The 25358-nt window shown below is 41.9% G+C and overlaps 2 protein-coding genes across 5 annotated transcripts in view; both read right to left on the reverse strand.

Moving 5' to 3' along the window:
• The window catches only part of LOC147881770 (nudix hydrolase 26, chloroplastic-like), a 97424-nt gene extending 93369 nt beyond the window's left edge, over positions 1-4055 (reverse strand). Inside the window, exons 1-3 of one of the 4 annotated variants that reach the window (XR_015543933.1) lie at positions 3752-4055; positions 3516-3566; positions 3004-3096 (exon numbers count right to left, since the gene is read on the reverse strand). Coding sequence is in view for 3 of the 4 variants with exons in the window: in XM_087401437.1 (XP_087257563.1) it covers positions 3004-3096; positions 3516-3566; positions 3752-4018 (411 nt within the window). In the remaining variant the exon portion in view is untranslated. Of the gene's footprint in view, positions 1-3003; positions 3097-3515; positions 3616-3751 lie in introns of all 4 variants that reach the window. The other 3 variants (XM_087401439.1, XM_087401437.1, XM_087401438.1) reach the window with 3 other exon arrangements.
• An 18689-nt stretch (positions 4056-22744) lies between these two features.
• On the reverse strand, positions 22745-25061 carry LOC147881777 (tetraspanin-7-like). The gene is made up of 4 exons (XM_087401242.1): positions 25019-25061; positions 24504-24778; positions 23298-23945; positions 22745-23214 (listed from the first exon to the last, which is right to left on the reverse strand). The coding sequence occupies exons 1-4, from the start codon at positions 25059-25061 to the stop codon at positions 23002-23004; spliced, it is 1179 nt and encodes a 392-aa protein (XP_087257368.1). The 3' UTR covers positions 22745-23001.
• Positions 25062-25358: the final 297 nt, after the last annotated feature.

The following is a 25358-nucleotide window of genomic DNA, read 5'->3' on the forward strand; positions in this document are numbered from 1 at the left end:
TAGACACTGCCAAATATGGTAAGACCTTCCCATCTCTCTCATGTTTGTCTATGCTTTCATGCTATCTACCACCATTGATCACCAATGATGTAGATCATGGGGTAATGTCATGTCTATTTGGACTTATCTTTGTCCCTATCCAAGAGGCACCCCTGCATTACCCACTCTAGCAGGAGGATTGCCCTTTCGGAGGGATTATCTGTCAAGGTCCATCTCTCTGTCTATCTACAATCAGTCAGTCTCTCTGTCTATGTGTCTATCTTGTGTGATCTTACAGTCATATGTCTCTGACACTCTGTCTATCAGTCTATATGCCTCTCTTTTGTGACCTAGCTACCCACATTCTCTTGGCATTTTCTGTCTATGTCCCCATTTATCTTCTATTTGTCAGACTCTCTCATGTCTATCTGACAGCCTCTCTCTCTGTGGGACCACTCTACTGGCTGATTGTCCCTCTCTCTGTCTGTCTATGATCCACTCTTGTCCCTACCCTTGTGGACCCATATGAGGATATCACTTGAGGAGGGGTGTCTCAGGATCTTTGTCTGTCATGTCTTCTGTCTTGTCTCTCAGTCTATCGGTCTTTATGTCTGTCTTCTAGTCTTGTCTTTCTATCTTCCTCCTAGTGTCCACTTAAGGAGGGTGTTGGAGATAAGTGCACACTAGGTGTACTATTTCCCTAGTCTACATTTGTCTAGTCTCGGTTTAGTCTTTGTGTCTTGAGTGTGTGCCATGTGGCACCTCTACAATTATCCCATAAGCACTCTTGCTCTATGTCTTGTACTTTGGCCCATATATTCATGGGTCACATCATTGCAATCCATCTAGCTTGTGTCTTGTCTACACTCATCTACAAGGTAACTCTCTGTCTTTCAATCTTGTTCTTATTTTACTTCTAGTTTTCTAGTTTCTAGCTCTTGCTTCCATATTTCAACAGGCACAACTGATTGAGCCAAGAAATCAACACTAATGGTTTGGTCTTACCATCATACCATAAGAAGGTGAAAGGTGAGTTTCTTGGGAGATGATGGGTTGCGCCGGCCTCCCCTCACTCCAGTCGAAGTAGAGAAAAGAGGAGATGGCAATCCCATTCTTTTTTTGCCTCCTAAACCTCTTGCTCGGCTTCCCGATCCGCACGATCTCGGCCTCTTTGGCTGCTTCAGCCTCTAGCTCAGCTAGCCGATCCACACTATCACAGGATCCTTCGCTCCTTGAGCCTCTCACTTGCGATCCTCTCTCATCTCCTAGAGCTGTAGTACACGTGCAAAGAGGCTCTGTGTTTACATCTGCATCATGGCCTGCATCATTGTCACCATCGTAATAGCTGACACTGGCCCTCTATATGCGGGGGTGTTGCAGGTGCTACTAGCGAGGCTATGGAACCCATGTCATCCTCCACCCCAATTTTGGATTGCTCACTGGAACTCATCGTTTCTCTGCCAGATCTCGTCGATACCATCAACCAATGAAAATTTCTCTACCTAGGTCCTAAACCTCACTATCTCATTGAAAAAAAATGAAGTCCTAAACAAATGTAATAGGGAGACATGTAACTCACTCTCTCTCCTATTAATTCCTTAGAGATAGAACTGAAAGACAAGCACACAAAGACACATATTGTTGCTGTTGGTGTGTGTGTGTGCATCAGAGGCTGAGTTGGGTTGCAATAGTCCTCCCTCCGAAGAGAGTACTTCTGTAATATATCTGGCCAAAAGGCCAAATACAATTGAACCAAAAGGCTGAAAGAATACTGTTGATGAAGGATTCCTCCTTCCTGTAGATGGAAGATGCCAATGGTGATGATCTGCTCACAGTGCCCTCTTCCCTAGTGCTGAATCACTCTTCCCTAGTGCTGAATCAGAACCCGGGCATGCTGCACCAGAGGCACCTGCTGCTGAGGGAGTTCTGACGCCCAACTGATAAGGGAAACACTCCTTTTATAGGCTTTTAGGTCAGAAACTGGCCGGCCCTATAGCTGAGCCTGTCACAGACTGGCCGACCTGTTTGCAGCCATTCGACCACGTCTATGGCAGCAGCCGACCTGCCACATTGCACTCTGCAACTGCTGTGCCTCTCATGCACCTGTCCCACCTGCAACTGCTGTGACCAGAACTGCTATACCTGCATCCGGATCTGCTGCACCCGTGCTGTACCTGCACATCTCTGTCAGCAGTCCGTACAGCCTGTGCGGCTGCTGCTGTACTGCTGGCTGCTCCTGCATCTGCTGTCTGCTGTGGGGCTGCCAGCAAGGCAGATATGCCACGGGCTGCAGATGCCCACCATTACACTTACCTTTTCCATGCCCACAATCCAGTCCTTATCCTCGCATGGCTAGCTCTTGTCCATGTTTCCATTGGCATCATGCGGAGCATACTAAAGTTGGAGTAAACACCAAACCCACGTCAACCAGTCTTTGACAAGTCATCGTATCCTTGTAACCTTTTTGAACCATAAACCAACACAAATTTCACACTCTCTAATCATAAGTAACTACAGCGGGTAATTGCAAAACAATTTATGGCCTCACCAGATTACTACAAGGCCATATTGCATTCTAGTTGGGACGTAACAATGGACTTCGATTGAGAGCAAAGTTGTGCAATTGACGTCACACCAGTTATATACAATTTCGGATTACAGTATAACAATTTATGGCCTCCCTAGATTCCTATGAGGTCATATGGAATCTGGTCCATGCTAGCACTTCAAGTTCTCCCAAGTCACCTTTAGCAGCAGGCACTCGGGTTAGGATAATGCTGTGTGGAAAAAAGGCATATCACGTACATCGAAGATAAGCTACTCAAAAGATGGGAAATGAACCAAAAAAAGAAGTCAATTTTCAAGGTTAAGTTAATGATCGCTTGACATCATACAACCATGCAAAAATCCAAAAGTAAGACAAGTTGGGATGTAACAAAGGACGCAAAGATGGTCAACATCAAAGTCGTATAATTGACGTGATCACATTTCTGCTCTCCAATTATCTCATGTGACGTGACAGACCTCTCCAATTATCTCCGCTGAGATGACACCGGTTTCCTCTTGCAGCTCCCTGATCGCAGCTGCCCGCGGCTCTTCGTTTTCATCAACTCCTCCCTATGACAAAGTCGTCACCAGTGAAATACAATACAACAATCTTTTTTCCAAACCATGGAATGAAAAGGGAAGCATTCTCGTTGAGCTGAATGTTAATTAAGGGCGAGACAATGCATCCACATATTTTCTCGAGTTGCAAGACTTTAACACTCGTATTCTCTGTGTTTTGGGATCAAGTTTTAGAGGCACTACCCTCAAAAGTCCCGAGTAGTACTATGATGAGTACTCGTGACGGCCACACAAGGGAAGAACCTCATGTTGCATTCTCTTGAAAGGCCTACTCTCACGCAAGTTGGGTGCGTAACATGTGAGCAAGCCGCATAAATGACAGAGTACGTAAAATTATCGAAAACAAAATTAAGATTCGTACGTTGGGCACAGGTTCCGTATCTTATTATCAGTGGCCAGCAGATCGTTACCTGTGGCATCTGCCATGAATCTGGTAAATCCACGCGCCGTGCCATGAAGACCTGACAAGAGGACAATTGAGATGAAAACAGACCAAGCGACATGAAGTGCCTGCAAAAAAGGGACGAGGCACAGTGCTTCACAAAAGCAAGAATGCGTGCGAAAAAAAGTGCCCAAGAGAGGCATCACAGAAAGAGATCTGTTCTTGATATAGGAAATATCAAAACTGATTGAGAGAGGAAGCAACCTGGTGATGGGAATTGAGGAGGCAGACACCGACGTTGGGGCGGTAGTTTGGGGGAGGGGGGTGGGAGGCGAGAGACATGGAGAGGGGAGAGGCAGAGGGAGGAGGGAGAGGATGGAGGCGAGGAGGCGAGCAATGGAGAGGGAGGGACAAGGAAGAAGACGATAGTAAGAATGCAGAGGAGATTGTAGATGTTGAGAAAAATAGTAGTCCAGGACGATTCATAGTAGGGAGTACAGCCACCAAGGAGCTCTTGGCTATAGCCATCATTTCTATTACCTTTTCTCACTTTCTCTTCCTCCTCCTAGAGAGTCCTATCGACTTTTAATTTCGAATTTCCACTTGTCCTCTCTTTCTTTCTCTCTCAACTTACACCTAAATTTCTGTTCATGCCCCCACTCTCTCTCTCTCTTCTTCTTCTTCTTCTTCTTCTTCTTCTTCTTCTCACCTTTCAGTTTGCCCGGGCAGGCCTCTTGAATGTATTCAACTTGTTTTTAAAAGCTACTCCACTTAGGAGCTCATGCACCACAGTTGGTTTGCAAACCAGAAATTTCAATTTGGGTTCATTCGTGGTGGCTGTTTTTTGGAGGGAAAACTTGGTCGTTAATTGAGCCCCTACTCTTGAGTAGGAGCCAGCAAAAATATCAGTTGCAGCTTGGTTGCAAACCTGAGCTCCCACGTGAACAGGCTCTAAGAATGCAAAGGAGATTGCACACGTTGAGAAGAATAGAGCAGGAAGGTGACGGGAAGCACGGCCACAAGGAGCTCTTAGCTATGGTGATCATGTCTATTATGCCTTTACTTAGCACTGCCTCCTTAGAGATAGTGCTATAGTGCATAGTTGGATTCTCCTCTCAATTTCCACCTCTCTTTTTTGTTATGCCCTCGATGGGCAAGCTATGGTAATGGTGCATCGGCTTGTTGAAAGCGAAAATTATTTACAAGGATTTTTCACATGTTTTTTGTGATTGGTGGAGAGGTACGTCACATGTACGGGACATACAAGGCTAGGGATATATTGTGAGAGGTCATTTTATGGACTGTGATAATGGCCAAACAATCACTTTAGTGGTTCCGCATGCATATTTGCAACAATTCAAGGATAGGCTCATATGTAGATTCATTCTACCGGGTTGAGGGTGTCTCTGTTGTTGCTAGAGCAATAGGTGAGGGTGGCTCTTGCAATTTCTCATGCAACAATTATAGGTGGTGGACCATTCGAGGGGAATGTGAGCTTCTCACTTGAAACTACAATGGCTACATATGTCCCTTGTGCATCTTCCATCATCAACTACAACTGAGCATCCATATCAAGTGTTATGCAAACAATTTGTTTTGTTGTCATCAATGTGGATGGTGAGGCAGTTGCGAATGATCAAATTATCATTGCAGATGGGCCATGTATTGAAGACCAAGCCACAATAATCCCTTCACTAGAAAACACCTAGTAACGCAATTCACTTCTCCTTGCATCTCAGGACATAATCGTTCAACATATTGCAATGATCTTTCGTGCATAAGCAGAAGGTCATGCAAGCACGATTGATGTCGGAGTACAATGATAATGGCATCATCATGTATGCATTGAAGAACGTCTCATACATGAAAGCACACAACACACTGGAAGTGTTCAAGTATATGATACTAGGGGATGTTCCAGAAGGAAGAAAGCGTGATGAGCTCTGGGATGCATTTATCACCCAAATCTCAGAACTTGGGTATGGTAGGAAGGTTGGTTCTCTTTATCTTACATTTGTGGGCACTCACGCTACCATGTTTTAAGCTCTTCTAATTATTGTTCTCACGTTACAACTACAAGCATCTGGAATCTTGCAATTCAGCAAAGTAAATGGGCAATTGACATAGTACCAATGTGCAACTTGTGGGGGTCTACGTGTTAGAGAGGGCCGTACTGTTACACGTGTGATGGTGTAGAGGAGATTGTACAACTCCCTTCTCTCTATGGGTGTATTTTGATTTGTGAGGGAGGTGAGGTGTCCATCCAAGTGAACGGAGAAGATATCAATGCGGTTCTTTCCAGCAAGTAGCCTTTCGTCTCATAGTTCATTCCAAAGGTGTACTTCGTGCGTATGCCATCTTGCTCAACACAAAGACCATAGGCAATTTCACCATCAACAATGCAAGCTTCACGATCGACTGCGAACTAAACTTCTGAGACACTTGGGTTGCCATGCTACTGGTCATGAAGAAGCCATAGCACATTGTGCCACTCAATACTAGTCTCTAGAACAATGGCATGAACACCATAGTTTGATCTTGCATTTATGCCATCTGAATGGGCCCACAACCAACTAGGCAATTCACAAATCAAGTAGCAACTATGTGTTTGATCATCATCACGAGCGTACTATTTGATTGCATAGGGTGGCTTGCTGAGCTCTTAGGCATGAGCCTTGAGTTACTACATTTTGATGGGGCTCAGCTTCGACTTATGTTTGCAAGTCGAATTGAGGGATCTCTTGGTTAAACCTACATAATGCTAGGTGAGTCCACGCACCCAAATGATCTGAAGCCCAGTGAAGAGGCAAACGCATCGAAGATACATCACATGGTCTAGGGAAGACGAGGCTAAATTTGTGAACATTATGAGTAGATCAAATGCCTTGTCTGTGAGGGAGATTGCATTAGCATACCATGCAAAACATGGCCAAAAACCATACAATGTAAAGGGCATGATGGGGAAATTTTACAAGCTGCAACGTGCAAACCATGCTGCAAGCAATGAGGTTGATCAGCAATTCCACCTCGCCGAGGCCTGGAGGGGCAATGCACAAGGAGTGGGCACAAGCGAAGGAAGAAGTAGCACTGAAACAAGGGAAACACAACCACAAAAGAAGCATAAAATCTCAAGGTGCAAAAGAGTTGCGCCAAAATCAAAGACATACTTAGCTTCGCTTTCCATATGTTGTGGAACATTGACATTCACAAACAAACTCAAACATGCAAGCACATAATTTCTTGCCTTCCTTGAGAGGAACAACGTGCTCAAGTGTCATCCCCAATGTAATGAGACGACATTATGCGTAGCTTGCACGAGGCAAGCAAAGAGGCAGACATTGTTGACCTTCTCATACAAGAACACCAGAATGGTACCACCATTGGAAATGACAAGGACATTGAATGACATTTAGGCCCACCTACTTTCTATAAGAATACCTTTTGCACAAATCAAAGAGTTGACCCACGCCGGACAGTTTGGCTTACATGGTATTGTTGTAAGTCTGTTCACAGATGTTGGCAGATCCCAAAACATTTTGCCCATATTTGTGGCTGATAATGCCATAGTATTAGTTGTGAGTAAGGGAAAAATGGAGTACAACCACCATTACATTAGTGGGCTCATGTGTCCAATACTAACAATGAAGGCGCTACATGAACTGCTACAAATGCCATTGTACAAGGGCAACAATGTGACCCTCAACGATTCCTGAGCGAACCACATCATCGGCCTGCAACATAGTGCAGAGAGTGAAGACTGCGTTGTTAGTAATGACAAGGGTTGTTTAGATGTAGAGGAGGTCCACACTAGTGCATGGTATCTACAACGCGCAACAAGTTTTTAACTTTGAAGACAATGTCGCCCCATGTGAATGCTTCATGCCTTTAAGCATTTTCAAAGACAAGGAGTGCGCAAAGCTCATCTTCCCAAAGCTATTCTATGGGCACGTGAGAGCATATGAAATCCCCCCTGGAATTTCATATCAAATGTAGCACAATGGGAGTTAAAGAATAAGTATCGGCGATCCGTATTCTACACAGAAAACATCTTCTTCAAAACCATGAAAATAATCATGTGACAAGTTCTTTCCTAACATGGGTGAGGATGTAAAAAGGCTAACTCCCAAGTCAAACATTGCAAGAAAAGGACGCAATTGTAGACACTAACATTAGGAAGCTCTTGCAATCTAACATTGAATACACGAAATTCATGTGTTTGCGAACATCGTTGGATTATAAGTGCAAGCTGAAGAAGAACTTGCTTGCTATGGTTCGCCAACTAGACGCATCAGTGTTTTTCATCACCTTGTCCTCAACTGAAATGTCATGGGAGCCATTGTTGGACTGCTTAACCAAACTATGGGGTGAGCCGATTCCTAGTGCCAACCCACCAAATGCAATGCAAATATAGAACCTTATCCGGATGGACCCTAACAACACAGTACTACGTTCACAGTTCAAGGCCATGAAGGAGTTGTTAAGAAAAGATAAATCAACTCTTGGGAAGGTGTAATATTACGTCTTTGTAACAAAATCCTAAAACAAAGGTAGCCAACACAATAATGGCCTCCTTTGGATTGAGGGAGCCCCAATCATAGGCAAAGCATCAGCCAACAAAATAATCAAGTTTGTCATTAAGTACATCATGACAGACTTGTCAGTCCTTGACCTCCCAAACAAGGAGCTACAGTCACATAAGCATAGGAAAACTTGCCAAAAGAAGAAAATGAAGTGCAAGTTTGGCTTCCCTTGACCACCTATGGGAGAAACACTACTTGTTCAGCTTATGGGGACCGCCAAAAGGCATATGGAGCGAATATCCTTTGCATTCTCACAAGACCATATAACACACTAAATTTTGATGTGTTCCTAAGGGAAGTGGTCTTGGTAGCACATGATTACATAGCATGTTACGGAAATTACATTTCTGGTATATCTTGCTTTGGACATTATTATTTTAGTCAAGTGTGACTATGGCAAAGTACTCCATAGGAGCACACCGGACGCGGCGGGGATCCTAGTGGATACTTTGTGTGGCTAGTTGGGGATGCCTGACTAGCTTGTGTTTTTGCCATGCTAGATGGTCGGTATTGTGGGTGATTCCATGTTAATACTGATGTCGCTAGTGTTATTGATTTTGTGCTTGATTATTCTACTTTGAGTGCGGTTATGTTGGGATCGGTTGATTCGGTGATTCGTTCAATCGATTGTTAATAACTAATGTAATTGGCAACTTGAGTACAGGTAATGGAACTCAGAGGATTGGAGTTAGTGTGAGGGTACGGATCGAGGTGTCGCATAGTGCATCATTTTATGGCCATGGGCCAATTTTGTATTTCTTTAATATTGCAAGTTTGAGCAATATATTTTGGAAAAGATATAATTCAATTTTGGGCCCAAAGATGGCTATGTAAAGCTAATCCCTCATTTTGGAAGAGAGGGATAATTTTGGTTCCTTGTGCTTTTATGAAATATCATAAATACTCTAGATGAGGAAGCGTGAGCCACTCATCTAGGGGGGGGGAGATTGTACCCAGTCTGCTATTGTTTTTGTGGTGTGATTTGTGTTCTTCTTCTCCAATTGATTAAGTGGTGAATTTTGTGTGGAAGAGTCTACTTTTGGTATCAGTGGTATCAGAGCTTTGGAGGAAGAAAAGAGAAGCTCCCTCGAGTGGAAAATTGAAAGAGAGAGTGGTCAATTCGAAAAGAGAATCAAAGAGAGTGCTGCCAGCGATTCTTGAACCTCAAGCAAGCAGCATAGCTTTTGACAAAACACGCTCCACAAGGTTTAATATGCGGCCTTAGACTCCCCACTAGGACTACATGTACTATCTCTTTCTATGTGCACGTATCCAACTTCTGTCATGCGTAGACTCCTCAACTGTCAGTAGTCCGCTTCCATCATTGTGTGCACTGTGCATTGTGCACTGTGTTGCGTAGTGCATATGCACCTTTAAATTTTCTCCTCTGCATGCGCACTCGTTGTTCCACGAGGTATTGTAGCTTGCCTATGACTAACCTATCTAGAGCCGCACTGACGACTATCATATGCCTTCAGTTCGTGCCATCATTGTAAGATGTGCCTAGCAGCAGCTATTGGGAGATTGTTCTGGTACGCACGTCGGTCTACGCAGTGCAGACTTTGCATGCCACATTGACGCCAGTGTGACAGTGTCCACGAGCGACGGGTCACGGGACATTGGGACTATCTTGCCCTATTTCAGGCTATTTGTCTGGCTGCGCGCTCCCCACAACCATGCATTAAATAGAACTCTCTCCTATGCAATGCGCAGCCCAGCTGTGCCCTCTTGGACTCTGAAGTCTGAAGCACCGAAGTAGCCTCTGCCATCGCGGATAGTAAATCAACAACCGTTGCATCACCAAAGGTCCAAAGTCTCTAGAATCCAGAGCACCGTCCGACTATCGTATATACTGTGGACTATAGTCAATGTACTCTAAAGGTCGTGACGCCATGCCCTCATAGAATCATAGAATTTCCACATTGCAGATCACGCGCAACTTGAGTTTCCACGAGTTTTCTTTGCCTCGGGTGCCGAACTCAAAGGCCTCTATTTTAAAGAAGAAGGAAAAAAAAAAGAGGTTTACACCCCTTTTAAGGGATCCAAAGTTTCACAAAAGGACCCTTAAAGGGAGAATTTTCAAAGACAATGTTTTCAACCATCTGCAACACATAAAGTGCGAGGCCACTCCACCGACCAACAAAGGTGAACCAAAAAGGAAAAGAAAAAGAGAGCGCAAAGTGAAATCTGAGGAAGCTTGAATCAACAAGGCGATTTGGAACCACGAAATCACCGTGCAATTAATTGGAGATCATTTGAGCACAAAGACGACTACAAGCAACATCATCGGTCACATATCTCCAACTCTGGTCTTTTCTACATCCGATCAAAGAGCGAGATAAGTGATTTCTTTTGCTTTATATTTCATACACTTAGTATCATCCGCCATCCGTTTCTTACCATACAATCAAATTACACTTTTCAATTCGTTTAAATTTTCATACACTTAGTATCCTTATTTCTCTCCGCTTTACTCTATTTGTATTTATCGCATTATCATGGTGAATTAGCCACAACCACCCATGCTCCAAGAGGAGTTGGCTGATGAGCGTGTGCATAGGGAGAGATTGGAAAAGAAAATCAATGGTAAGAAAAGGAAGAGGCATTCATTTGACGATGAGCCATCCGACGATGATTCCGAAGATGATCCTATTATCAGGATAGTCAAAGCCACACTGAGAGCTCAGAATTCAAGAAAGGGGAGTAAGATAAGTAGAAAGGCTTTCTCATTTCAAAATTTCGATGGAAAGAAAGATGCACGCACTATCTTGTCTTGGATTAGTCAACTAGATGATTATTTTTCAAGGGAGAATTTCTCTAAAAAGGATAAGATTAAATGTGCTGCAAATCATTTAGTTGAGAGTGATGCACTTTGGTGGAACATCACTAAGCACAGTAAAAGGCAACCAAAATCTTGGAAGTCTTTTGAAAAAGCTCATCAAGAGAGATTTCCTTCCCTCACACTTCAGAGCAAAAACCAGACAACAGTGGGATACTTTCAGGCAATTCGATAAAGAAACGATCTCCACATACACTAATAGGTTTTGGCAAACATTGATCCAATTACAGTCCTTAGAGAAAGTGAGTGAGCGAGATCAATGAAGAAAGTATGTGGCAGGTCTAAAATCTAAGTTGAGAGTCGAGATTAACATGTTTCATCCTCGCTCACTGAACTCTACGATTTCTCTTGCAATGAATTGTGAGAGGAAAAATGGAATCCCAAAGGAAGGAAAAGATTTGGAATGGCCTGTACCCTTCCATAAGAAGAGGAGGTTTGATAAAAAACCCTACTTTAAATCTAAATATGGTTTTGTTCCACATAAGACAGACTCTTCTTCGAAGCCGAATGGTGGAAATTTTTTGAAGAAAGAAATCAGGTGTTTCAGGTGCAACAAGGTGGGACATATAGCAACTGACTGTCCCAAAAGAAAGAAGACCCCGCCGTCAAAAGTGCACATGATCGAGAATGAAGCAACCAAGCAAGAGGGAGGTAAGTATAATTGTCAAACTCTTCTGAAAATGAAAGGTTTCATTAATGGTAAAGAGGTTGTTATTCTACATGATGATGGTAGTACACACCTAGAGTCATTCCCATCTAACTAAAGTCAAAGTTGCTTTTACCAAGACAAAGTATAATTGCACTAGAGAAGTCAAGAATCTTGAAATTTCAATCAAACCTTACAAGGATAGACGAGACTTTCTAGTTGCACCCCTATAGGGAGTTGATATCATCTTAGGAATTCCATGGAGACATCAATATAATCGTACGATAGATTATGATTCACATCAAATGTGGATTGAGAAGGACAAACAAGAAATATGTCTAAAAAGTTCTATGAAACCCGAGATCATTTCTTTACTCAACCATACACAAGCCAAGAGAGCAATTAGGAAACATAAGAAGACATATCTGATTTTGGTGAATACGGTAATGGCTACTCAGCCAAACACTAAGCCTACACACCAAAATTTTCTTTCTCAAAATTTTGATTGTTTCTTAGAGGATTTACCGCCTAGATTACCCTGTTATCAACATAAAAATCATAGGATAGAAATCCTACCGTGCAATACTCCACCTTGCAAAGCTCCTTATAGAGTCAACCAGCTAGAGCAAAAGGAAATTCAAAAGCAAGTGGAGGAACTAATAGAGAGATAGCTCTCCTTATGGAGCACCTGTCTTATTAATCAAAAATAAAAATGAAACCTATCGAGTGTGCATAGACTATCGTGCACTAAACAAAATCACAGTGAAGAACAAATACCCAATCCCTAGGATTGATGATATTTTAAACAAATTGAAAGGGGCCAAGGTCTTCAGTAAGATAGATCTCAAATCCGGCTATCATCAAGTTCATATGGTAGAAGACGATATATACAAGACTATCTTTAGAATTCAAACGGGACATTATGAATTCCTAGTTATGCCTTTTGGGCTAACTAATTCTCTAGCTACGTAGAATGATGAATCGAATCTTTCTTAAACACCAAGATTGTGTGGTAGTATTTTTAAATGACATTCCAGTGTTTAGCAAAGACATTGAGGAGCATAAGGAACATCTAAAGCTAGTCTTTTCACTCTTGAAAGAAAATCAATTGTACATAAATCCTGAAAAGAGTAGTTTCTTTCAAGATCAAATAGAGTATTTGGGTCACATAGTATCCGCCGATGGGATTCGAGTAGATCCAAAGAAGATTGAATGCATAGTCACATGGCTAAACCTGGAGATATACACAAATTAAGATCATTCTTGGGATTGTGTAGCTTTTATAGAAAGTTTGTCAAGAATTTTGCATACATTGCATCCATTGACATACCTTCTTAGAAAAGTTAAGCATTTCTTATGGACCGAGCATCAAGATAAATCTTTTGCAGCTTTGAAAGAAGCTCTCACGCAAGCTTCTATGTTGCAACTACCCGATTTCTTTATAGTTGTAACTGATGCTAGTGGATATGGAATTAGAGCCGTGCTTATGCAAGATGGACATCCTATAGCATATGAGAGCCAAAAATTAAAACCAATGGAAAGCAATTATAGTACATATGATAAAGAATTAACCGTTGTTGTACATGCCTTAAGAATGTGGAAACATTATTTGATGGGAGTTGAGTTTCTTATTAAAACCTACTAGCAAAGTATCAAGCATTTGTTGACTCAGCCCACTAATATCCGATAGGCACATCAATTGGGCATCATTTATATAGAGTTTTCAGCCCATGATTCAGTATCAACCTAGAAAAGAAAATGTACTTGCTGATGCTCTTAGCAGAAAGCCAAGTATTAATCACATCACTGCTATAGAGACCCAGCCTTTCAAAGGTATGAAGAGTTTTTATCAAGAGGATCCAGACTTTTCCAATATATGGAACAAATTAGAGAATAATAATTGGAATCCTATGTTGGACTATTCATGCAATGATGGATACCTCTTTTATCAAAAGAAATTGTGCATTACTCAACCCTTTAAACAAAGTGTGATGGAAGAAATACACCAACCACCATATGTGGGACATAGGAGAGTGACTGCCACTTTACAAGTGACAGCAAGATAATTTCATTGGCCTAAAAGATGTGGCTAAGTTTGTAGCCAAATGCACACTTATCAAAAGATCAAGAGCTACAAAGGAAAGACCCCTGGATTACTAATGCCTTTGCCTATTCCTACGCAACCTTGGGAACAAATATCCATGGATTTCATAATAGGTTTTCCTACTATAACGAATTAAAATGATATGATATGGACGATAGTAGATCACTTTTATAAGCAAGCTTATTTTATCCCATGCAAGAAGATTTTAACAACTCAGCAAGCTGCACATATATTCATTAAACATATCTTTGTTCATCATGCTTTGCCAAAGATTATAGTGTCTGATTGAGATTCAAAGTTTTGCAGTAATTTTTGGATTGCATTATTCCATAATCTATGCACTAAGCTAGATTTCTCATCAACTTTTCATCCAAAATCGAATGGACAAACTAAAGTCACAAATAATACTATTCTGGACATGTTAAGAGCTTATGTGGGAAGTCAACCAAAGAATTGAGACAAATATCTACACCTTACAATTTACCTATAACAATACTCCTCATTCTGCAACTAGAAGAGCACCCTTTGAGATCATCTATGGGAAAGTTTTACCTATTCCTGTCACAAGATTAACCCATAGAGTAGAGAAAAAATAAGCATCAATGACTACCACATGACGGTGAAGAAGATTGCAGATGCACTTGATTCCATTGGGTCACCAATGGAAGATAATTTAGTTTCTATGACCTTGAATGGTCTAGGAAAGGATTATGCATAGTTCCGGACATCCATTGTCGTCGGTGAGAATTTTCTTGATTTTGAGGAGTTGATTGCTCTTCTAATTTCTGAAGAGCAATCAACTCCTGAGCATGCATCTCCCGAGGGGTTGGTAGAGTGTCACTCTACAAATATTGGGTGTAGGCTAAAGTATTTAAAGAATCGAGACTAGTTGTCATTGGAATGGCCTAATATTGCTACTCAAGTGCTTCCACTACTTGTGAGACCACAAGGCTTGTGTTCTTCACAATGTTTGAATGCATTCATTTGGTGCCATTGTTACATGCTGCTGCTCTGCAAGGAGGCTTTTTTCTTCATGCTATTTCACTCTCTAAAAAAATTGCAAACATGTCTTCTGTTTCCCTTTCGATACAATGCCATTTCTTTTCTTGGTTTGCAATCTACTCCTTGTGCCATGACCAAGCTTTTCAGCTGTCCTATCTCATAGCCTGTATTTGGTACTATTGCAAGCCAAGATGAGAAGCTTATTTTGATGAAAATTAGTGAGTTTTGGAGTGAGAAAAAACAAGAAGATGATGAGTCCAAATTACCAAAATAAATGAGAAGATAATATGGAAATGTTAGCGTGTACTAGAAGAAGGTACAAATTTACACTATAGAAGAATGTAGAGAGAGGTGACTCTTCATGTAACATATTCAAGATTTAGTAGAGCAGGAGGTGTTGAGATATCGAGCTCCACTCGTGATATGCCAGGGTGACCGTTGTGCATTTATGTCACCAACTTGTTAGCTGCACATGTGGTTAGTACACCACCCATGAGATGACAGCTATCTTTATGTACTCTAGTTAGTGGCTCAGTTAGTATGCCACCTAGGTTAGCTGAGTTTGGTTTGAGACCCACATATAGGGTTCATCTTTTCCTTTTGTACTAAGAGAGAGAGTTCTTTTGGCTTTCACAACTAAGAAGAGGAAAACTGTTTTCAACCTCCACCTTAGTGTGTATTCCCCCTTTGTGTATGTGAGAAAGCTGCAAGTGAGACTCCTTACTTCTCTCCCACTCTCTTCACATGGTATCAGAGCTTGGTTCGTGGTAAGGAGCTCAAGAAAGCAAACCAAGTCCGCGGTGTCTTGGTAAGAGGATCAGTGTTGCTTTTCTTTTTCGAGTTTGGGAGCAAATCTCTACAGGTAGCACAGCCAGAAAGTGCAAGATTGCATTGTCTCAGATTGGGACGCCCTTTGCAGTGTGGCGAGAGGGTAGTATATGCTGCGAGAGAGGGTAGTACATTATTGTTTTGATTCGAGGCCATTTCGGGGCCCATTTCGGTGGCGGAAGTTTTCCACAGGCACTCAGAAAGGTGCCTTGTTTTTGTTGTGTGACCACTGTTCTACAGGTCGGTGAAAAGTTACTGCAAAAATTGCATCGTATGCCTATGTGCAGAGATATTGGGAGTGACAAAATCATTCTTATTGCCTGTTGATGCAAAATCATCACTAGGAAGTGACTGTGTGGTCAAATACCACTTTCATTAGTTTTGCAGATTTGCCCTTGTGAGGCAGAAGTTGTGTTTTTTGCAGCGACAGAATATTTTTGCAGTGTTCTGTAATGGCGTCTGATGCTCTTTCACAGATAGTCACTGAAAAGCTTGACAAGAACAACTTCGTAGCATGGAAGTTTAGAATGACGAATTTCCTTAAGGGAAAAGGCTGTTGGGAGTTCATTACTGGAGCTGAACAAGAACCAGTTATTCCTAATGTTCCCAATCAACAGGACTTGCAAGCATTTAAAGGCTAGCATGAAAGAGCCAAGAAAGTTATGTACTGGCCGTCTATCAGTATTTCAAATTCTATGATTGTGCATATTCAGGATGCAAGCACGCCAAAGGAGGCATTGGATACTTTGACAAAAATGTATAGCACAAATACGCAAGCCAGGAAAATGCAGCTCAAGTAGGAGTTGCATAATGTGCAGAGAGAAAAAATGAGCATCAATGACTACCACATGACGGTGAAGAAGATTGCAGATGCACTTGATTCCATTGGGTCGCCAATGGAAGATAATTTAGTTTCTATGACCTTGAATGGTCTAGGAAAGGATTATGCATAGTTCCGGACATCCATTGTCGTCGGTGAGAATTTTCTTGATTTTGAGGAGTTGATTGCTCTTCTAATTTCTGAAGAGCAGAGAAATGGTGGTGCATCTTCTTTAGGAGGAACTTCAAAAGAAGCTGTCTTCTACTCAAATGCTGGAAGAGGTAGAGGCAAAGGTGGAGCAGGCTGATCTAGAGGCCGTGGTAGAAATCAGAATATGCAGCAAATTCAAGAAAACTAGTCCTATGGAGGAGGACATGGTAACCTTAGAGGTAGGGGGAGCCAAAGAGGTCGTGGTGGATGGCAGAGAGGCCAAAATGCAAACAGTAATGTTGAATACTACTATAGTGGTAAAATGGGTCATATGGCTAAAGATTGCTACAAAAAGCAGAATGACATCATGAATGGAAAATTGCAACAAGGCAATTATGCATCCTCTAGTAGATAGGGTGATGACAAAAATGAGCATTCATTTATGGTGCAGCACATGACCAATTCTGTGACAAGTGTAGAAGAAAGCAATGATGTGTGGTATGTTGACTCAGGTGCATTAAACCACATGATAGGTAATGCAGAATGGATGCAGTATGCAAGAAAATGGAAAGACCAGGATTTGTGGAGACTGGTGATGATACTGCACATCCTATAATGCAGATTGGTAAATTCCTTTGTCTATGCAGGATGGGAAAAAGAAATACATGTCTGATGTATTTCATGTCCCGAATATCACCAAGAACCTGGTTTCTATTGGTCAAATGGTTGAGTAGGGCTTGCAGGTTAGATTTAATCCTCATGGATGCTTTGTTGAGGATATGAAAAATAAAGGTCGCTTGATAGCAAAAGGGAAGAAGAAGGACAGGATGTTTACGTTGGATGCGGACATGCCTGAATTGAGTGCAGCAATGTTTGCACATGGGACTGGTGTAGTTGCAGATATTGATATTTGGCATAAACGCATTAGTCATGTTAATGTATAATAACTTAAATTAATGCAGGCCCAAAATATTGTTGCACGATTGCCTAAGTTCAAGGTTGCAGAAATGCATAAGGTATGTGAAGCCTCTCAGTTTGGAAAATAGGCAAGGAAACCATTTCCTAGACATGTTCAAGAGAGTAAGAGGCCATTGGAATTAATCCACTCTGATGTGTGGACTACTAAAGCTGCATCTATTAGAGGCTATCATTAATTTGTCACTTTTATTGATGACTACATCAGAAAAGTTTGGGTGTATTTTATGAAAAAGAAAAGTGAAGTGTTTGGGCCTTTCAAAGCTTTTAAAGCTATGGTTGAGAAAGAAACAAGCCTGCAAATAAAATGCCTAAGGTCAGATGGAGGGGGAGAGTAGCTCTCAAATGAGTTTGCAAGGTTCCTGTAGGAGCATGGCATAAAGTAGCAATATTCATGCAGTCATACCCCACAGCAAAATGGACTTGCAGAAAGGAAAAACATGCATATTGGAGAGGTATCTCGTGCCATGCTCAACGAAAAAGACCTGCCAGATTATTATTGGGCTAAAGCACTTGCTACAGCAGTCTACATAATGAACAGGACTCCCACTGCAACAATACATGGCATGACGCCAGAGGAGAGGTATACTGGTAGGAAACCATATATTTCTCATTTGAAAGTTTTTGGTTGCATTGCCTATGTTCATGTGCCAGATGAGTTAAGATCCAAGTTGGATCTAAAAGTTGAGAAGTGCATGTTTATTGGTTATTCTCTACAGCAGAAAGGGTATAGATGCTATAACCCTTCGACTCATAAGTTTACAGTGAGCAGAGATGTTGTTTTTGATGAGATGAGCAGCTGGTATAAACCAGTAAATGTGATTGATGATGTAGACTAACAAAATGGTAATGCTGCACAGCTTTCACAGTAGTAATCACAAAATATTAGTGGACCTGTAGTGTCCTCTAGCAGTGGTTCACATACTTCACCATGGATAGAGGTAGATTGAGATAAGGAGAATCTCCTCAAAGGAATGCAGATAGTGGTATGCAAGTATCACGAAAAGGAGAAGAGAAAGTAGATCAGCCCATGGTTGATGTGAATGCAGGTCACTCTTATGTGGATGGTGAATCCAGTGGCTCAGAACAGAGCCTTGATGATGAGTTGGGTATTCCTTCTGTTGTTACACCTGGAGTAAGGAAGATAAGGGATGTTTTGAGAGCACCTGGTAGCGAGCCTATTTTACACAGGTCTACCAGAGTTAAGTATCCTGTGGATAGGCTAAAATATGATGGATTTACAGCCATTCACTATGCCTATATGGTCAAAGTGATACACGAACCAGAACCCACTTCTTTTGAGCAAGCCATGGGAAAAGAAAAATGGGAGAAAGCCATGGATGAAGAAATGGATGCCTTGGAAGCAAATGCTACATGGGAATTGGTGCCTTTGCCTAAAGACAAGAATGCAATTGGCTACAGGTGGGTTTATAAAGTGAAGCACAATGCAGGTGGTTCTGTGAGCAGATCTAAGGCAAGATTAGTTGTCAAGGGTATGCACAGACATATGGCATTGATTATGAAGAAAGATTTAGTTCGGTTGCAAGGATGGCAATTGTAAGAGTAGTCATTGCTATGGCTACATCAAAGGGATGGTCTTTATATCAGATGGTTGTAAAGAATGCCTTCTTGCATGGTGATTTGCAAGAAGAGGTCTATATGGAGCAGCCACTAGCTTATGTGCATGCTGTTCTCATCCTGAGTTTGTTTGCAGGTTGGAGAAAGCCTTGTATGGCTTGAAGCAAGCACCCAGAGCATGGTGTGACAAGATAGGACAGTATCTTGTCACTATTGGCTTTTAGATTACCAAGGCAGATTTCTCACTTTATGTGAGAAAAACAGAGAAAGGCATTATGCTGCTGGTCATTTACGTTGATGATTTGATCATCACAGGTGATAATAATGAAGATATCCTTCATGTGAAAATGCTATTGAAGTAGAAGTTTGAGATGAAGGATTTGGGAGAGCTGCGTTATTTCTTGGGCATTGAGGTGATTAGATCCACAAGTGGGATATGACTCTTGCAGAGGTAGTATGGATTGCACATGCTGTCAAATATGGGATGATAGGCTGTAAGCCTATTTCAGTTCCTTTGGAGCAGAATGTGAAGTTGAGCGCAGATGCAGGTGAGCTTTTGGAAGACCCGACTATCTACTGATGCATAGTGGGAAGTTTGATTTATATGACTATTACCAAGCCAGATTTGAGCTATGTTGTTGGGTTGGTAAGTCAGTTTATGCAGGGTCCAAGCAAACCGCATTTGGATGCGGCTAGACGCATACTGAGGTATGTGAAGTCCACATTGTAGTATGGACTATTTTATGATACTGGGGTTCAGATACAGTTGCATGGATACACTGATGTGGATTTCTGATAGACGATCTACCAGTGGATATGTGTTTTCTTTTGGGAGTGCTGTAGTCACTTAGAGTAGCAAGAAGCAGCCTACAGTTGCCTTGTCAAGCACAGAGGTTGAATACAAGGGTGCAGCAATAGCTGCATGTGAGGCAGCTTGGTTGCATAAGCTACTTTATGACATGCATCAGATGGGCCAGTTGTCATTTATTGTGACAACATGAGCAGTATACACTTGGCATATACACTTGGCATATAACCCAGTCTATCATGCTAGAATAAAGCACATTGAGGTGCATTATCACTATGTGTGGGAGAAGGTTCTAGTAGGTTTTATTGATCTAGTTTATGTCAACACAGAGGATCAGGTAGCTGACATATTCATGAAGGCATTGGGCGCGGAGAAGTTGCGCAAGTTCAGAGACCTGCTTGGTGTACAGGAATTGGGATTGAGCTCGAGGGGGAGTGTTGAGATATCGAGCTCCACTCGTGATATGCCAGGGTGACCGTTGTGCATTTATGTCACCGACTCGTTAGCTGTAGATGCGGTTAGTACACCGCCCATGAATAATAGTTGGATGATAGCTATCTTTATGTACTCTAGTTAATGGCTCAGTTAGTATGCCACCTAGGTTAGCTGAGTTTGGTTTGAGACCCACATATAGGGTTCATCTACTCCTTTTGTACTAAGAGAGAGAGTTCTTTTGGCTTTCACAACTAAGAAGAGGAAAACTGTTTTCAGCCTCCACCTTAGTGTGTATTCCCCCTTTGTGTATGTGAGAAAGCTGCAAGTGAGACTCCTTACTTCTCTCCCACTCTCTTCACAGGAGGCATGTAAATTTGAAAGCTCATGTGGGAGATGTGAAATTTTTGCCGCCATATTTTCTCCTTTGGTGATACATTGGATACATCGGCTTTTCGTAAAGCAAGTGCAATGTGGCCTAAAATTAAAAAAAGACCAAGGGCCAAAGGGATATGGATGATGAAATGAAATGATGTTTGACATGGTTATGGGCCGCTAGAAAGTGCATACAAAGAAGAAGCAATGCAAAAAAGTAACTAGTATTGGATTTATTCAAAGGTCTCACACATGCATAAATTAAATACTTTCTAATTTTCATCCATTCTAAGGTGAATAAAGACACTAAAATGGCCAAAGTTGAATGTTTTAAGACCACCATGCCCATCAGGGTGGATTTCATTTCTTTAATCCATTTTAGTTTTCAACTAAGTAAGACAAAGTTATGGAGCATGTCCATGAATAGTTATGCGTAATGTTATACCAATATTAGAGGTCCCTTAAACCATACCAAATGGTGTGTCCTTTGGTTAGAGGGAAGCTCAAGTAGTCCACTTTTAAATGATTACATAGTTGCATGTATGTGTAGAAGAATGTTTTTATATTTTTGCATAAGTTGTTGCATAAATTGCTTCAGACACAATATAATGATTGTGATCCCTTAAACCATACCAAATGGTGTGTCCTTTGGTTAGAGGGAAGCTCAAGTAGTCCACTTTTGAATGATTACATGAGGATTACATAGTTGCATGTATGTGTAGAAGAATATTTTTATATTTTTGCATAAATTGTTGCATAAATTGCTTCACACAGCATAATGATTGTGATGATTTGACAATCTCATTCAAAATGTTAATTCCATATTTAGGCAAGAAACATAATGGAATATAGTGGAAAGATGCACTCTAGTTCCGCCACATGTTATACTCTTTTTTAATTATCATTAGACAAAATAAGCGGCTTGCCCGCAAGCCTAAAAATGCCACCAATAAAATTGAATGAGCCTTTCATCAAGGAAAACCACTTGCTTTTCCCCTATCCAATTTTCTTGTGCATGTTGTCACATCGCAATTCTTCTTCTAGCGTCCTTGATTCCTTCAAGCTTATCTAAGTTAGAACTCCTCCTTTTAAGATTCTTACTTCAAACATTCCCCTTTTAAGATTCTTGCCTCAAACAGTCCCGTGTATCATCTCCCTTCTAGCTAGGTAGTAGTCCACATTCTTCTTGGTGCTTTCTCAGTTTTAGCCTTTTTCTTTGCAGGTTTTCCTTGCTTTTCCAATCAAGCACTCTCTATTCTACTGTGGAGGTGGCTCGGCAACAACTCTTTCAAGACGAGCCTAGTTCCTATGGGATATCACCTTCTTTACAACTTCTTTCAACCTTCAAACTTTCCTCTATGTAAACATTGGTTGTGTAGTCAACTAGAGAGTTTTGCTTCTGCATCTAGCCTTCATCTTGCTCTTCAAGCTCCTACATACTCTCCTTCTATGTAGCCATGCCATCAAGCTATTTTTCATAATTATAGTTAAAGTTTTAATTTCTTTAGCTTACTTTGAACCTTGTGCGATCTTACTTGGCTTCAAGCTAGTGTGCACTCCTAGTATTTCAATTAAGAGCCCCCACGTTAAATGTGAAGCTTCTCGTTTCTAATTCGTACATTCAAATGCAAGCTCTTGTATGTGTGCCCCTTTATTTCTCTTGTTTGGGACATGAATTAGTAGCCCCTGCTTTGAATGTGAAGGTCCTTATAGTCGATTGCTGGCTCTTGTACTTGAGGTTACTCTTAGCATATTTCTCTTATTCCTTCTAGAGCTACAACCACCTTGAAGCTCTACTAGGATACCTTGCCCTTCTTTCTCATCTAAGAGTGAGCTTTATGCTTATGGCCTTGGCCTTCACAACCATTCATAGCTTCTACATTTATTCTAGCAACAAATTCAAAAGCATTTTATGTATGTCTCAATGAACTAGGAGGAGTTTGCTCGAGAGTTCGTAGCTCTCTTTATTTTTTTAAGTAGTAGAAAAGAAGATTATATTAATAAAAAGAAAAGGTACAACTAGTAAGGCTTAAAAGCAAGCCCAAAACATCATGTTCTTATGCAACCTTAGCAACCTTAGCAAACTCTAGAGAGAGTGTTGTGCTTAATTCAGAACCCCTTTGTCATTGAGCCCCACTATCTTCTTTTGGGGCTATGTGCTTCGTGCTCCCTTGTTAGATGATATGGATCAATGGGTATAACCATTCATTGATAAATATGCTATGGTTAATCTCTAGTAAAGCTATTGTAGCATGTCAAGGTCTATTGTTGTATGGATCAACCGGGTATAACCATTCATTGATGAACATGGTCTGGTCAATCTGTACTAAAGCTATTGTAGATCTATTGTTGTATGGAACGATCATTTGTTTGTCTCTCATCGTCGACAGTTGCAGCATCCCCAGATGGCGTAGAAGAGGATAAGAATTATCAAGAGCATAAAAGTCGACTTCACCGCTAACAGTGCTTCCTTCTGACCACGAAGCGGATCGTTGCTCGGAAGTACTCTGACTTCGTCACTCTCGCCTGCACCCGCAGCTGCGTCCAATTGCGTGAAATTGCAGGTCAACAGTGCCTCGCACCATCCAGCCTGCGTGGAAAACATTTTGTTAGTTTTCTGATGGAAGTGCCGAAAGCGAAGCCTCGGATTTGAAGAAGGGGAGATGGATCTACCTCTAGCAGAGCCTGAACACAGTAGCGCGCTACCTCAGTACCTCCGTAATGCAGATTCCTGGTGCAAAATTTGTCACGACCCAACCCGCGCCAGTAGTCCTTATCTTCAAAGCATTGCGGCGACGAACTCGGGTGGTTGCTGAGAGCGGAATTATGGGCGCAGCTCTTACCGATGAGTTTCCTCCATGACTCTCCGATCGTATCTTCCGGGGTAAATATCGTAAAGCGCACAAGCAGGATAAGAAGCATCAATAGGCCAGCGATATGAGCCCAGTTAAGCCACTGAATGCGGAAGCAAACGCCTATGACGCCTGTTAGGGAGACTGCCAATAGCAAAACGCCGCTGGCAATCTGCTGTTCTTCCAGAGAAGATGCACAGGGATGACCGCTCGTTTTAACAGAGATGATACCAGTCAACAGAACAGGGATGGCAAGCAACAAACCGAGGAAGTTTAAAAGGGCAAGCAGGGGAAATCTGGTGGTTGTCTGAGCCATGTCTGGGCTACCAAATATTTTGTGACTATGCCTTCGTAGGCTGGGATTTTGTCTATATCGAGAGAAGACGGACGATACAGGATCTAGGCCGATCTCCGGACGGTATAAACTTTGAGAATGTAGCATTGCGTAGAGCGTTTCCTTTGATATTGCCTGCACGCATGTTTTGTTCAAATAATGAGAAAGTTGATGCTCTCCTCAACCTTACATCATTCCCATTTGAAAGCTGTTACTAAGATGCCAAAGCTCTCAAGTGGGTGGCCAAAGCTCTTGTACGTTTATAACATAATGGGTACTACATGGAAATTGAATGGCCAATGCTCTTGTTACTTGGCCAGCACTAGGACGTTTTTTCAAATTCTGAAATCCTATGCTTCCACATGGCACAATATACACCCTTAGATTTTTTAAATTCTGAAAGCCCAAAAGCTTTGAAAGCTTTTGAAAAGCTACGTAAAAAGCCAAGGCAAAACCTTTAAATATAGGTGAAATGGACGAACGTAAGCCAAAAACAACGTAGATTGCTTTATGAATGCTATTGGTTAAGGATTATAAGAACCTTCCATGTTAAGCTTGAGCTGACTAGAAGGCTGTTTTTTCAGCCTTCTTCTCGGCTTCAGGCTTCCATATTACGACTACCGGCAAGTTTAACGATGGTGATTGATGTGCTCTCACCTATTCCCAGAATCGAATACACTGTTCCAACGGCACCTTTTTTCCATACGCCTTGGTCCTAAGAGAGATGCCATAGCCCACAAGGGCACTGAGAAGGTCAGCTAAGAAGAGAACAGTGACAATGAGACGGCCCTTTTTTCCAAACGCCTTGGTGCTGATATCCTGGTAGTCGGAGAAATCCGGATGAGCTTCCAAACAGCGAACGAGCAGGATGGTGGTGTAGTAGTAGGCGAGGGCGAAGAAGAAATTGAGGAACAAACTTGCCCAGCCACCAGTGGCGATGGCAAATGGGGAGGACAGCACTCCGAGACCTGCGACGGAGCAAAAAGGGTAAATGATTGCAGTGGTTGGTAAAAGCAATGCACAATCAAGGTGGCTAAAAGGTATCGATGAGCAAGCCAACGCAATTTGCGACTGTGTGGAGAACGGTGCAATCGCCAGTGGAAGCAGCCTTGATTGTTGTGGGAAGGTTATGCTGGAGCAATGGACAGTCCACACAGCCTTCCATGTCGACGACTATTAAGTTTCTTATCCGGGTTGCTACAGCAAACCGTAATCAAAGCCGAAGTGCCGCAACATAAGCGAAGATTGCATGACGAGCTGCTGTTGCAAAAATCGCCAAAAATGATGATGTGAACAGCCGACAGATCCGACAGATGATTACATTGCTGCAGAAGCATTTCACAACGTCTCAAATTCTAGCTGAAACTCTACTTGCAATCTCGCCAAAATGCAGCTCAGCGCTGCGTCCGTTCTGATTCTATGTGACTGGAAGTAAGCTCACAGAATCACATAATAATAGCCTCGCAAATTTTAGCTTACTAGCATTGCGTTCCAGAACATGATTTACAACTGGCCCAAATGGAGCTTCCAAGAATATCAAGCGGGTGG

The sequence above is a fragment of the Dipteris shenzhenensis genome, chromosome 30, assembly GCF_047967505.1.
Source record: "Dipteris shenzhenensis isolate YYH24624 ecotype China chromosome 30, Dip_SZ_1.0, whole genome shotgun sequence".
Classification (NCBI taxonomy): Eukaryota; Viridiplantae; Streptophyta; class Polypodiopsida; order Gleicheniales; family Dipteridaceae; genus Dipteris; species Dipteris shenzhenensis.

Bases quoted from the DNA above. Each gene is read 5' to 3' on its own strand.
- LOC147881777 (XM_087401242.1), bottom strand. From the start codon at position 25,061: ATGCAATCTTCGCTTATGTTGCGGCACTTCGGCTTTGATTACG. The intron at 24,779-25,018 runs GTTTGCTGTAGC...GCTCCGTCGCAG, and splicing joins GCACTTCGGCTTTGATTACG to GTCTCGGAGTGCTGTCCTCC. The intron at 23,215-23,297 runs GTAGATCCATCT...TTTTCCACGCAG, and splicing joins GTGTTCAGGCTCTGCTAGAG to GCTGGATGGTGCGAGGCACT.